General features: G+C 26.0%; 3 protein-coding genes across 3 annotated transcripts; all 3 read right to left on the reverse strand.

Moving 5' to 3' along the window:
- Positions 1-509: 509 nt before the first annotated feature.
- On the reverse strand, positions 510-2,239 carry OCT59_005958 (uncharacterized protein; the record flags this gene model as incomplete). The annotated part of the gene is made up of 10 exons (XM_066140953.1): positions 510-520; positions 595-663; positions 729-764; positions 839-892; positions 960-1,025; positions 1,096-1,137; positions 1,221-1,232; positions 1,311-1,430; positions 2,061-2,082; positions 2,171-2,239. 10 exons carry the CDS (start codon positions 2,237-2,239, stop codon positions 510-512), a joined length of 501 nt encoding a protein of 166 aa, XP_065997791.1.
- Positions 2,240-9,318: 7,079 nt separating this feature from the next.
- OCT59_005959 (uncharacterized protein) lies at positions 9,319-10,827 on the reverse strand (the record flags this gene model as incomplete). The annotated part of the gene is made up of 1 exon (XM_025324876.1): positions 9,319-10,827. The coding sequence occupies one exon, from the start codon at positions 10,825-10,827 to the stop codon at positions 9,319-9,321; it is 1,509 nt and encodes a 502-aa protein (XP_025183859.1).
- Positions 10,828-11,852: 1,025 nt separating this feature from the next.
- OCT59_005960 (uncharacterized protein) lies at positions 11,853-12,140 on the reverse strand (the record flags this gene model as incomplete). The annotated part of the gene is made up of 1 exon (XM_066140954.1): positions 11,853-12,140. One exon carries the CDS (start codon positions 12,138-12,140, stop codon positions 11,853-11,855), a length of 288 nt encoding a protein of 95 aa, XP_065997792.1.
- Between the last annotated feature and the right edge of the window lie 590 nt (positions 12,141-12,730).

Below are 12,730 nucleotides of genomic sequence, written 5' to 3' on the forward strand. Positions count from 1 at the left end.
AGTGTATAAATAATGTATTCTCATTATTAGAAAATATAACATTCTCCATCATTTTATGTTACTAAAAAAAATTATATCGCTATAATTCCATTTTAATTGGTATAGAATAAATTAAAATAGGAAATACAAGAGGTTATTGTAAAAAATAACCTGTTTATTATAAATAAAAATAAAATTTTAACATAGAACGTGTGCACAATATTTGTATTTTAAACGTCGCTTCTTGTCATACTTTCATGAGGTTAAAAATGACATTTCAATGAATTCGTGTATAATGAATGGAATAATCTGTCATGATTTTACAATGTTTATATACTTAAATCAATATACGGTAGTAAATATATTTAATAATTTGAATAAATTTATTAAGATTATTTAAATTACAAACTAAGAATTTTGTAAAACATTTACTATTCTAGTCTTAGTGTTTAAATAATCCATGATAAATAAATAAATAAATAAATGATAATAATTTAAAAAAATAAAAAAAAACATTGTTAAATGTTTATTCAAAATCCATCTAAAGTTAAAAAATAACAAATTATAAATTAATTATTTGCTTTAAAAAGAAATCTTATTTATTTAAGAACTTACCATCAGGAATTTCCAGTTCATCTTGTTCTTCTGAATGAAGATTTGGATTATTATATACTTCGTCATCATCTATAAAGAAAATAAAATTAAAATAGTATAAAAATTGTGTGTTGTTACGTAAAATTTTCACCTACCATTGACATGTTGTTGAGTTATTTCCTTTTCATCATCTAAATTTTAAATAAAAGTCACGTTAAATAAATGAAATTGATAATGTAATTTTATTCGTTAGTAATTTACTTACTATTTGACTTTATTTGCAACTTTTTAAATAATTTAGATAATTTTTTATTACTATCTAAAAATTAAGATACAAGATTTATATATAAAACAATCTCGATTTGATAATAATTAAAATATATTACCTCTAAAAATAGTAATTACTTTTGATGATTTGCTATTTCGCTTATTTGATTTATTAAAATCACTAACTAAAATAAATATCAATTATTAAACATCATTATGTAATAATTCAATGCTGTAATGTTAATAATTACTTACTATTGTCAGGAATGTTAAAATCATACAATTTACTATGAAATTCTATTAGTAGTAAAATAAAGTATTTTAAAACTAAATTATTAGTTACCAAAAAATGGTAGAAATTATTATTTATACGGCTATACCTTCTTGTTCTTCTATTATAATAAAAAGATAACATTAAATAATATATTTTAAATAAATATATTCATTAATAAAATTTTATACACTCATACCTTCTGTTGCATTTCTTGGTTCAGGTAGATTTCCAAAGTTGTGAATTTTACTGCTACTTGTGTAATTTGCTCCTACTTTATTCATTTCTAAATTATCCATTTCTAATTTGAATAATTCATCTGACATATTTTGATAATGTAAATTAATTCTTCTCATTTTTATCTCAAGTGCATTAGCATCAGGTCTTTTTAATGGATCAGCATCCCAACATTCTTTCATTAAATTTTTATATTCTAATGGAGTTCCTGGCACAATTTTTGGTCTTATACCATTAATAATATTCATTACAATATCATTTTCATGTTCATAATTTATAAATGGTGGTTGCCCAGATGAAATTTCCCACATAAGAATTGCAATACTATAAATATCAGATGCAAAAGTATATTCTCTTCCAACAATAACTTCGGGTGCTATGTAAGGAAGATTTCCATATATACTTGTTGAAGATTTATCAGCAGGTCCACAAAATCCAAGATCACTAACACACCAAGAATTATTAAGTTGAGAATATAATATATTTCCAGAATGTAAATCTCTATGAATTGCTTCCTCATCATGAATATAACTAAGTGCATGAATTATATCATAAGTAATATTGATTCTCTTTTTCCATGTAAGTTGATTATGATTTTGTTGTAAATATTTTCTTAAATCCATATCCCTTTTCATCATTACAAGCATATAATTTCCATTTGATGGATTTTGAGTTAAACCATAACATCGAACAACAACCGCCCATTTATTACTTATAGTTAAATGTGATTTAGCCTAAAAGGCAATAATTTGTAAAAATGCTCATATTAATACAAAGTCTGCATAATTTTATATGATAAATTTAGAATATAATTATACAAACCTCTTCAAACCAACTTTGATTTGCACTTTCAACACTTTCTAACGTTTTGAGTACTACTTCTGTCACCATGTTTTGCATTCCAGATATTTCACCTCTTTTTAATTGTTTTTTTTCATAATCCCATTCATCATATCTTCCATTAATCCAACTTGCTGTATAAATTTCTGAGAATCCACCTTTTGTTAAATATCTAATATTTTTTAAATTACTATATGGTATCCATTCAACTATTACATTTGGTCTAGTTGTTTCCAATTGACATTTCTGTATTAAATTATCAATATCATCATTCCCAGATGTCCAATTTGAAAAATTTTCTTTTAAATAATTTCGGATACAATATTCGCAGTATAATGTGGCTAAACATTCTTGGTTACAATTTTCACAAATTCTTTTTGTACCATCATTATTTATAACTTTATTTCGATCATAATTTTTAGTTATCCATCTTATTGCATAAGTTTTTTCATCATTTGTAAGAATTTTATCAGCAAGGACTGTTTGTTTTTTAAATTCAAATTGTTTGTGTATATCATTGTAAATATTATTATCTGTTAATGTTGTTATTCTATTAATTGTTGTACCAATTAATTCATATCGAAGAGTGGACATAATATAATCAATAAGAAAGAAAGAAAGAAAGAATTATTTTAAGTTTGTTCATTCCGAACTCCGTGATAAATTAATAAAATGCAATGTTGATCAAACTTCATGTTGTGCCAGTTTTACCTTTCATAACCAAAAAAAGAAATATTATCGTTGATCAAAAGGTTACATTTTGCAAATACTTCAATAAGATCACGTGACTAAAATGGGATGTGCCGTTTTAGGGATCCTTAACCTGTACCCCGGGTATATGATATTATCCTGTTCCCCCACTTTCTTAAATATGATTGGCTCAAAATCGAGCCACAAAATTTGTGTAACTTTATCTTAGAAAATATTTTTCATTTCGCAAAAAAAATAGGAACGAAAGAAAGCAATAACACATAAAATTAAAAAGAAAAAAACTTTCAAATATTTCTTTGACATGTATATTTCAGTTTATAATGATTTTATTTGTACTTTATTAAATTTTAATAAACAAACATAGATTATACTTTTAATTTTTAAATTACGTGACATAATATCTACACGAAATATAACAAAAATTAAGAATAACTTCATGAATATTCAAATAACTTGATGAAAATTAATATTTAAATAGTCTCTCATACCCGTAAAATAGCCTTTGAAAACGCGTTCGCTTTGGTTAAGTTGTAACTATATAATAAAGTTAAAAAACAGGGGCGGCACAGTTTTTAATTTCAAAAAACTCCGGTAAACTTCAACTAGTACCAAGTATATATTTAAATAGTTTAATACCATTATAGCTGCTCAAACAATTTTATTTAAAAAGAGAAAAGGGGAAAGGGGAAAGAAAAAGCGAGAGAAAGTGTACTGTATATTATCGTTATTGATAAACAAATAAATTAGTATATGACGTAAGAGGGGTACAGGATAAGAGTGTATACCCCTAGGAACAGGTTAAGATTCCCGACCGTTTTAACCGTCACCGTTCACGTGACTGCCGCGTTCACGTTGTTTATAATTATCTCAGCGACATGAGTGGTATGATGCTTATTTGTCACCCCCTGTAAGTGTATGCAAATTGTTTGAATGCAAAAGGCTGATGTCTAGACATAATGTCGGTTATATGTAGGATGATGTATGTACATGATGTCCAGACATCATGCTAAATATATTAAATTTTTATTTATGGTAAATTTACCGATTTTCTGTGAATTTTTAAATTATATGCCCATTTCTTTTTTCTTAAAAATAAATAAATAAATAAATAAAATCTTTTTTTTAATAAAATAAAATAGAATAGAATAAGAATAAATTAAAAATTAAATAAATAAATAAATATAAAAATAGTTACATAAAAACGTTTTTTATTTTGACTTTTTTAATTAAAAAAAAAGCGAATTTTTATTCTTTTTAATGGAAATGGCAGGTTCGGCGTTTTTAATTAAAAAACGTTTTTTTAAGTTTCTTTCCCTATAAAAAATTTTTCAGAAAATGATCACGTGACGTGTCTGAGCAGCAAATCCAATTATTTCAACTATAACAAGTGAAACCTTTAATTTCTTAGCTTCTCCAATCTAATAGTCAGTATTTGTTATTCAGTTTCTGTATAGCCAATTATTTTTCAATACCATTTAAATAACAATTTGGTTAGAAAAATATATCAAAAAAGATATGATAATATAAATCTTTGCTATTAGTTAGCTTGAATTTCTGAGCTTATAAAGAAAAAGTCATATATAACAAGTTAACATTAAACATGGCAGGGAGCTATAGTCATAGTATAATTAGAACTGTAATAATTCTGACTTTTTTTTTAATTAAGTTGGTTTATACTACCATACAGTATCATAATTATTATGATAAATAGTTTTTAAGATTTAAAGAGAATTTCTAAATTTTAACTGGTGGAAAAATTACTGGTAGATCATGTGATTGTGTATTAAATATTCATGTGATTTATTATGATGATGCAATTTCATTTGGCTCGCTTCGCTCGCCGGGCTTTTCTAGCCAAACCATAACTTTCACTTTATTTGTAAAATTTTTGATTATATTTAACATATCTATAAAAAAAAATGAGAAATTACTCTTAACTAGCTATTAACATAATTTTTTTCTCATTTGGTAAAGGATGATCATTTTCGGTTTATTTTGCTTGTTAATCATTTTTGGCTTAGTTATTTCACTTGTTAATCATTTTAAGGTTAATTATCTTGATTGTTGTTTATTTTTTGGTTTAAAAATAAAAAAATATATATATCAGAATATGTGATTAACTTTAAATAACAATACAGAAAGATTGTTTATTACTTGATAAAGCATTTATTTAATATTTACTATCATCATTTTTGGAATTACGGCTCTGGAAAAAAATTTTTCATGATTATATTGTAATAAAACAATTCTACTATCCGATTGTTGATCATTTTTAGTTCTGGAAAATTATGATAACTGAATATCATAATAATAAGACAATGATAATGAAATTTTACCATTTAGTTGTTGTTTATTGTTTTGTTTCAAAATAAAAAATTACTTGATATAACATTTATTTAATTTTATCATCCAATTGTTGAGAAAAAAAAATTTTATGATAACATTATAATAAAACAACAATCTTATTATCTGATTGTTAATCATTTTTAGAATTACTACCCTGAAAAAATTTTCATGATAGCATTATAACTAAAGTTGCCTGCCAAAACTCTACAGGCTATTGTCGAAATGTCGAAACTAAAACCTGTAGAAATGCCGAAATGCCGAAATAGTTTCGACATGTCAAAATTGTCGAAACCTAAAAATATTACGTTTCACGTATTAACTCGGCGTCCAATGATCGTAGAAAGATGCACCATATCTCGTTGGAATCGTCTCATAACGACGAATCGAATGGTGGTTAGATCGTCTTTCTACGATCACTGGATGCCGAGATATTGAGCGAAACGTCAAAAATCAGCATTTTGTATTTTGCGATACTGCGCCATTTGACGTTTCACTTAATAACTCGGCATCCAATGATCGTAGAAAGATGCACCATAGCTCGTTGGATTCGTCTCATAACGACGAGTCGAATGGTGGTTAAATCATCTTTCTACGATCATTGGATGCCGAGATAATAGACGAAACGTCAAACGGCGCAGTAGCGCAAAATACAAAATGCCGATTTTTGACGTTTCGCTCAATATCTCGGCATCCAGTGATCGTAGAAAGACGATTTAGCAACCATTCGACTCGTCGTTATGAGACGATTCCAACGAGCTATGGTGCATCTTTCTACGATCATTGGATGCCGAGTTATTAAGTGAAACGTCAAATGGCGCAGTATCGCAAAATACAAAATGCCGATTTTTGACGTTTCGCTTAATATCTCGGCATCCAGTGATCGTAGAAAGACGATTTAGCCACCATTCGACTCGTCGTTATGAGACGATTCCAACGAGCTATGGTGCATCTTTCCATGATCATTGGACGCCGAGTTATTACGCGAAATGTAATATTTTTAGGTTTCGACAATTTTGACATGTCAAAATAGTTTTGACAATTTTGACATGCCGAAACTCCCTAATTTCGGCAGGGAACTTTAATTATAACGATAATGTAATGACGACGATAATGAAAATTTACCATTTGATTATTGTTTATTTTTTGGTTCAAAATAAAAAAAAAAAATGTATCTATATTTAAATAAGTAATACAAACAAATTGTAATATTAAAATTTGTCATCCGGTTGTTGATCATTTTTGGCTAACAAAAAAATTATTCAGTTTTCACATGATTTGCTAAAAATTTTATCCCATAATTTTTAAGCAAGAAAGATCATTCTATATAAGTGCAATATCACCCTATGGGTGGGTGGGTGGCGCGTCACGTTATTGCTATGACTTGAAATGATTGACATGTCATGATAGGTTAACGTTAACTTAACGTTAACATAAGATTAGTTTTTGAGTGATTTCCATTTTAAGATGCTGATCCCCCATCTTTGGTATTGATTTGCTGATTATATAAATACATTTCAAATCAAGCTTTTCTATTTTAGTACGATCGGCAACCAACAAATCTTTTAGTGTTTTAATTAAGAATTTTTCTAACTATCACCGGGGGCGGGGTGATGATCACCAGTGACTGAAATTATGACGATCGACCAGCATTAAAAAAATATAGTGCCGGTAAAAATTGATAATTCTGGCCAACGGTGGCTATAATTAATATATATATTTGTATGTCAACTTACAAACAGCAGTTTGTAAAGAATGCAATCATCTTTGTCTAATGGATTATCTAATATTATTAACTAGTTTTTTTTTAAATTGGAATCAAAAAACCAAGAATGAACATAGCTTATAGCCTGGTTAAATTATTAATACAATTTTCACAATCACGATTAAATTTAAATTTTGCTAAAAGTTTATAATAATTATTTGGTAAAATAAAATGTAATACTTTTCAGGTTATATAATCAAAAGAAATCTTATCCATATTTATATTTTTACTGATAATCAAATATAGTACAGAGTTGTATTTTTAATACTGTAGTCATTATCAAACTTTTTTATTATATTTTATTTTTATTAAATATCAGCAACACTTGTCAATCATTAATGTAACAATCACTGAATGTTTCACTTACTGGATTACTGGTAGCAGTTTGAAACTAAACTGACATGAGGTGATTGAACATTTCAAATTTGATTCAACTGTTCAAACTGTGGGTTCAACTTGTGGTTTCAAACCACAGTTCAAGCTAATTTTTAATAAAATGATTAACGAATTGAAATTTTTTTTTTTTTTTTTTTTTTATAACATGTGATTATTCTTTATTCCTATTTTTTATATAACTTTCCGATGGATTCATTAACAGGCTGAAATTAATTTTGAAAAAAAAAAATTCAAAAACAAGTTATAATATTTTTATTAACGTTTTTTTCCTTTTTGTAAAAAAAAAATCACACGTTTTCTCGTGTAATTATGATAATTCATAACTCTATTTCAAGTTACGATGAAATTACTATCTTTTTTTTTTTAACTAATAAATGAGACTCACCGTTAAAGGCATTGTCATATATTTTCTACGCTTAATTGAAAATTTGTTTTCCGACATGACTCGAATTTAGAGCTTGTCTGTAAACATAATATTTAAATAGTAAAAAAATAATGTTAAAATTGTTACCATATATTGTTAATATGTATTTTCTAATATCATACAATAATCGTGTATCTGAAATAAAGTTTTCTTATTGTCGCTTTTTTTCTGGTACCCAATATTTTTCATTAAAAGAAATAAAACCCTATAAAAAAAATTTGGAAAAAACTTTGATAAATGATCATTTTTCTAGTTTTTATTCCGAAGACATCAGTGTTAATACAGTTCCGGTTAATCAAATTTTTTTCACTAACAAGTAAACATTAAACATAACAGGGAGCTTTAAACAGTTTTATTTAAAATGAACCAATATAATTGACAAGCCTTAAATTTGTATTTAAATGTTAAATATTATTATTAAAAAGTTATGATAATTATGTATCTTGTTATATATTTAAAACCCAAAAGATGAGAATAATTTATCATATTTATCTTGCAGGTGACTATATTCCATTATGACCTTTTATTGAGTCATAATCGAGAGCAGTTAAAGTTAAAGAATCCCAAATCTTGGCCCAGCTAATTGTGAGTCTAATGGCACTGTAATATCTGGTAGGGTTAGCCCTTGAGTTTTATGTACTGTTAAAACAAGCAAAAGCACTCAAATAGGAAATTGATGTCTTGAAGCTGGTTTTCCATTGTAATTAAATCTATAAGGTCTTCATTATGAATTTCCATTATAATGCCAATTCAACCATTGAAAATTCCATTTTCATATAGCAATATCAAAGTCATCAAGAGAGTATAAATCGAATTGCCATTTCAAATATTTATTAAAAATATTTTTTATTCTTATCTTTTCAATACTTTGATTTGAATGAAATGTAAATACTATTTTCTATGCTTGGTCTGGCCTGATGGTTAATCATATACCAATTACATCAAAAAAGAGAGGTATAGAAGCTTTGAAAATCTAGGTTGAATTGGATTAGATAGTTCGAATTGACCCGAAAAAGTCAACAACCCAATCTGATCTGATCTAACTCAATCTTATAAAATTTATTTAATCTCTATATGTTCTGGAACTTACAAATATAGTAATTTACCAATTATTTTTACAAATTATAGGAAACTGTAAATTCTGGAAACATATGGCGTTAAACGCAATAATTTACTAGTTATAATTCATAAAATTATTGGGAATTGTAAATTCTAGAAGCATATGATGTTGAATACAGCGAAAAAAAATTTTAGACAATCATTCACGACAATATCACGTTTCTGTATAAGTATGCATAAATTAAGAACATATATTGTACTTTTGACACAACTTACCATAAAGACAAACAATTTTATTAATAATTACTAATTATAACTTTATTAGTAAAAAAGTAGAATATATAAAAAAAATAATATATATAATGAAAGATAGAATATATAATGAAAAAAAAATAGAATATATATGAAAAAATATAATGTATAATTATAACATTAATAATCGTTCACGCCATATAAAAAACTAGTATTTTTATCAATTACTCCTTCATCATAATATTTCTGTACAATTTCAACATGCTCTTTGGTAAAATGATAACATCTATCAAAACGTGTGATAAATTTAATTGGTTTTCTACCTCTCCAACCTTCAAAAAATTTTTTTAGATTATTAACTGAAAACCTCCAATTTTCATTAAAGGCAAATTCATCAAAATTTCTTGGTGAATAATTTAATAAATAATTTAATACTTCATCACAAATAGTTTCACGTTCATGATCATCACCATCATCTTCTTCAAAATTTAAACAAATGTCTAATTTTCTTAATTTATTACAATTTAAGATAATTTCTTTCACACCACCTAAATTTTTCAAATAAGTATTAATAATTAAGCTTTCAATATTTGGGCAATTTTTAGCAATTACTTTGAATAATTTTATATTATATACAGCATCTCCCCCCCGAAAATTATTCCATGTATCAATTTCTTTAATATTTTGAGAATTTTCAATTAACCTACAAACTCCATGAGGTGGTAAATATTGTGCTTTGAGATATTGAAGTTTTGGAAAAGAAGCAATTAATAAATACTTTTTCCAGTCTTTTTCTGATAAATAACAATAATTTTCAAATTTAAGCTTTAATTGCTCTAAATTTATTAATGATGGCAAGAATTTTAATGAGAGCAAGACATTCTCTAAAGAAAATCGTTTTAATGTAACTGCTTTTTTTTCTATTGTTTCACTTAATTGTATACTTTTCCTTTCACCTTTTATGCTATTATGTAAGTAAAGTGATTGTAAATTTTTTTGATTATCAATAAATTTGATTAATCCTGGAATATATTTATCATAATTCCATAATTTCAAATTTTCAATATCTTGACAAATTTGCGCCATTCCTAATAATTTATCTGAAATCAAACTTTGATTACATGTAATACCAAGGGTACGAAGTTGAGAAAAGCAAGTTGATGCCCCAGGATATTGATATAAGGGTAATGATGTATTCCAACGAAAATTTGTAATATTCTTACAATTATTGATAAATAATTTATAATATTCTTGTTCTAATATTTTATATTTTTCCTGATATTCATTGGAACAAATTGATTCTTCAATTAATCCAAGTCCCATCTCATTGATAAGATTTGGTGAAATTTCGGAAGAAAAACTAATATAATTAAATAATGGTTTATTTAAAAAAGGAGTTGAAATTGAAATAACATTATTTTCAATTAATAACTGCTTTGAAGATGTTGGTAATAAATCAATTATTGTATTATAAAATTTAATAAATTGTAAAATTTCATAATTCCTTATATGATAAGCTTTTTTTAAACTTCGATGATTAAGAAGAAATTCATAAGGTTTTTCCCATAATATTTGTACTCCTATAATACACCAAAATCTATTCACCAAAATACATGAATATAAAGAATTTGGAACATATTTCAATTCAGTAAAAATAATCCTAAGACAATCTTCAACGAGTTGTGACATATTTCAAAAATATTAAAAATATTGAAATGTTGGAAAAAAGATACCATAAATCATAGTCTCTATTTATTATTGTAAGCCACAAATTTGAGTCGCACAATTTGAGCGCACAATTTGAGTTGCACACAATTTGAGTCGCACAATTTACACAATTCTAAGATTATCTATTATTCAATTAAAGCTTAACCCTTTTTAATCTTTTTATAAGGAGTCTACATTGATTGATCAAGTATATTTTTTTCACACTGTGTACTATAAATTATATTTTTTCGATGGCGCTGTCATATCATTTATTTTGATAATCTACTCTGAATTTGGCTAGTATTTGGCTTATAGCAAGTTTGCATGATTATATAACCATATGCATGTTTGCCTTATGAAATAAAAGTATACTGCAATTACATTGGCTCTTACCTACTTAATATTTCATAAATCAATATAATGTATATCGGTAAAAATAAAATCGAGCAAGTTTCATCGGGAAATCAAGTCAAGTAAACAACCAGGATAATTTTGGTAAAGCCGATCATAATTTTAAGGAGAGTTCTATTGGTCATACAATAGAGTTTCAGATATTCATTGTTTAGTAGTCTAAAAGAAGGTAAACACGTTCCTTCAAAATATTACTGCTTTTGGTGAAGTCTAAATAGTCTAATGGCTTATTTGACAGTTGGATGACATCGTTGAATATTTAATAAAAACTAAATTGTTCAAATAATGTAACCTTAACTATACATAGATTCATTTATTTTGTATCTAATAGCAGAATTCTTATAGCGTAAAATTTTTAATTATAGTTAACACAAATTAAGATTCGTTGCCTGATACTGTATATGAGGTTACATTGTATGTAAATGAAGATTAAAATAATTTATTTATATTTTTTTAAGGTAAAGGTCGTTCTATAACTTTCCTTTTGGTAATTTAACTACTTTATATGCTTCATTTCTTCATAGTATAAATATTAGTTGTTTTTAAATTTATCTTCATAATATTTCCTCCAAAAAGATACATTCTCAGGATAAATATTAAATTAAGCTTGCTGTTACTGCACTTTTACGTTTAATATCTCCAATATCTCCAAATGAATCCCAACTAGCACGATAAATAAGTTCAAATTTGTATATTGGAACATCTTCAGCACGAATATACACAGTTGAATCTTCTGATACTTTTTTACCAATATAATTAGTAATTACATTAAAAAACCCTTGTTTGATAATCTTTGAATCATAAATATATAATTGTGATTTCTCTACTAAGTAATATGGCATAACTTCATCATAAATATTAATTAATTGGAATAATAGCCTCATTCACTTAACGTATTTTATAAATATTCATAGTCTTCATCAGTTAACTCTTCATTATTTTTATTCTCTAATTCAGGTGTTTGTTCGATGCCCATTTAATCAAAGAATTCCAAATGATCACTTCTTCAATATAATTACGAAAATCATCTTGTTATCTTGTTTAAGTAAGTAAAAGAGCACATGTTTGTCAAGTGACGGAAAATAACTTGAATTAAAAAATCGATAAGGAATATATAATTTAATATAATGTTCTTGTAATTTTTTTAAAATTAGGTATAAAATTAAATATAGGACTCAAAACAAGAACAAAATTTTTTTTGAACCCAAAGTGTTTGTTATTCTATTATGTCACATTGTATATATTCGAATAATTCTTCGAGAAGCAAATGATCACATGCAATCAATAAATTAAAATCATTCAAACTAGATGTTCTGTACTTAAACATTACCAACTATGAGTTCATAATAAATCAATAATTTTCATATTTGGTCAAATTACAATAGATCGACAATACTGAAATTTTATTTATTTTTCGACGGAAATTACTTTGGATGATTTTATTAAGATGGAAAACTCTTAACCGTTCCAAGCT

This window comes from Rhizophagus irregularis, chromosome 14 (genome assembly GCF_026210795.1).
Source record: "Rhizophagus irregularis chromosome 14, complete sequence".
In the NCBI taxonomy this organism is placed as follows: domain Eukaryota; kingdom Fungi; phylum Glomeromycota; class Glomeromycetes; order Glomerales; family Glomeraceae; genus Rhizophagus; species Rhizophagus irregularis.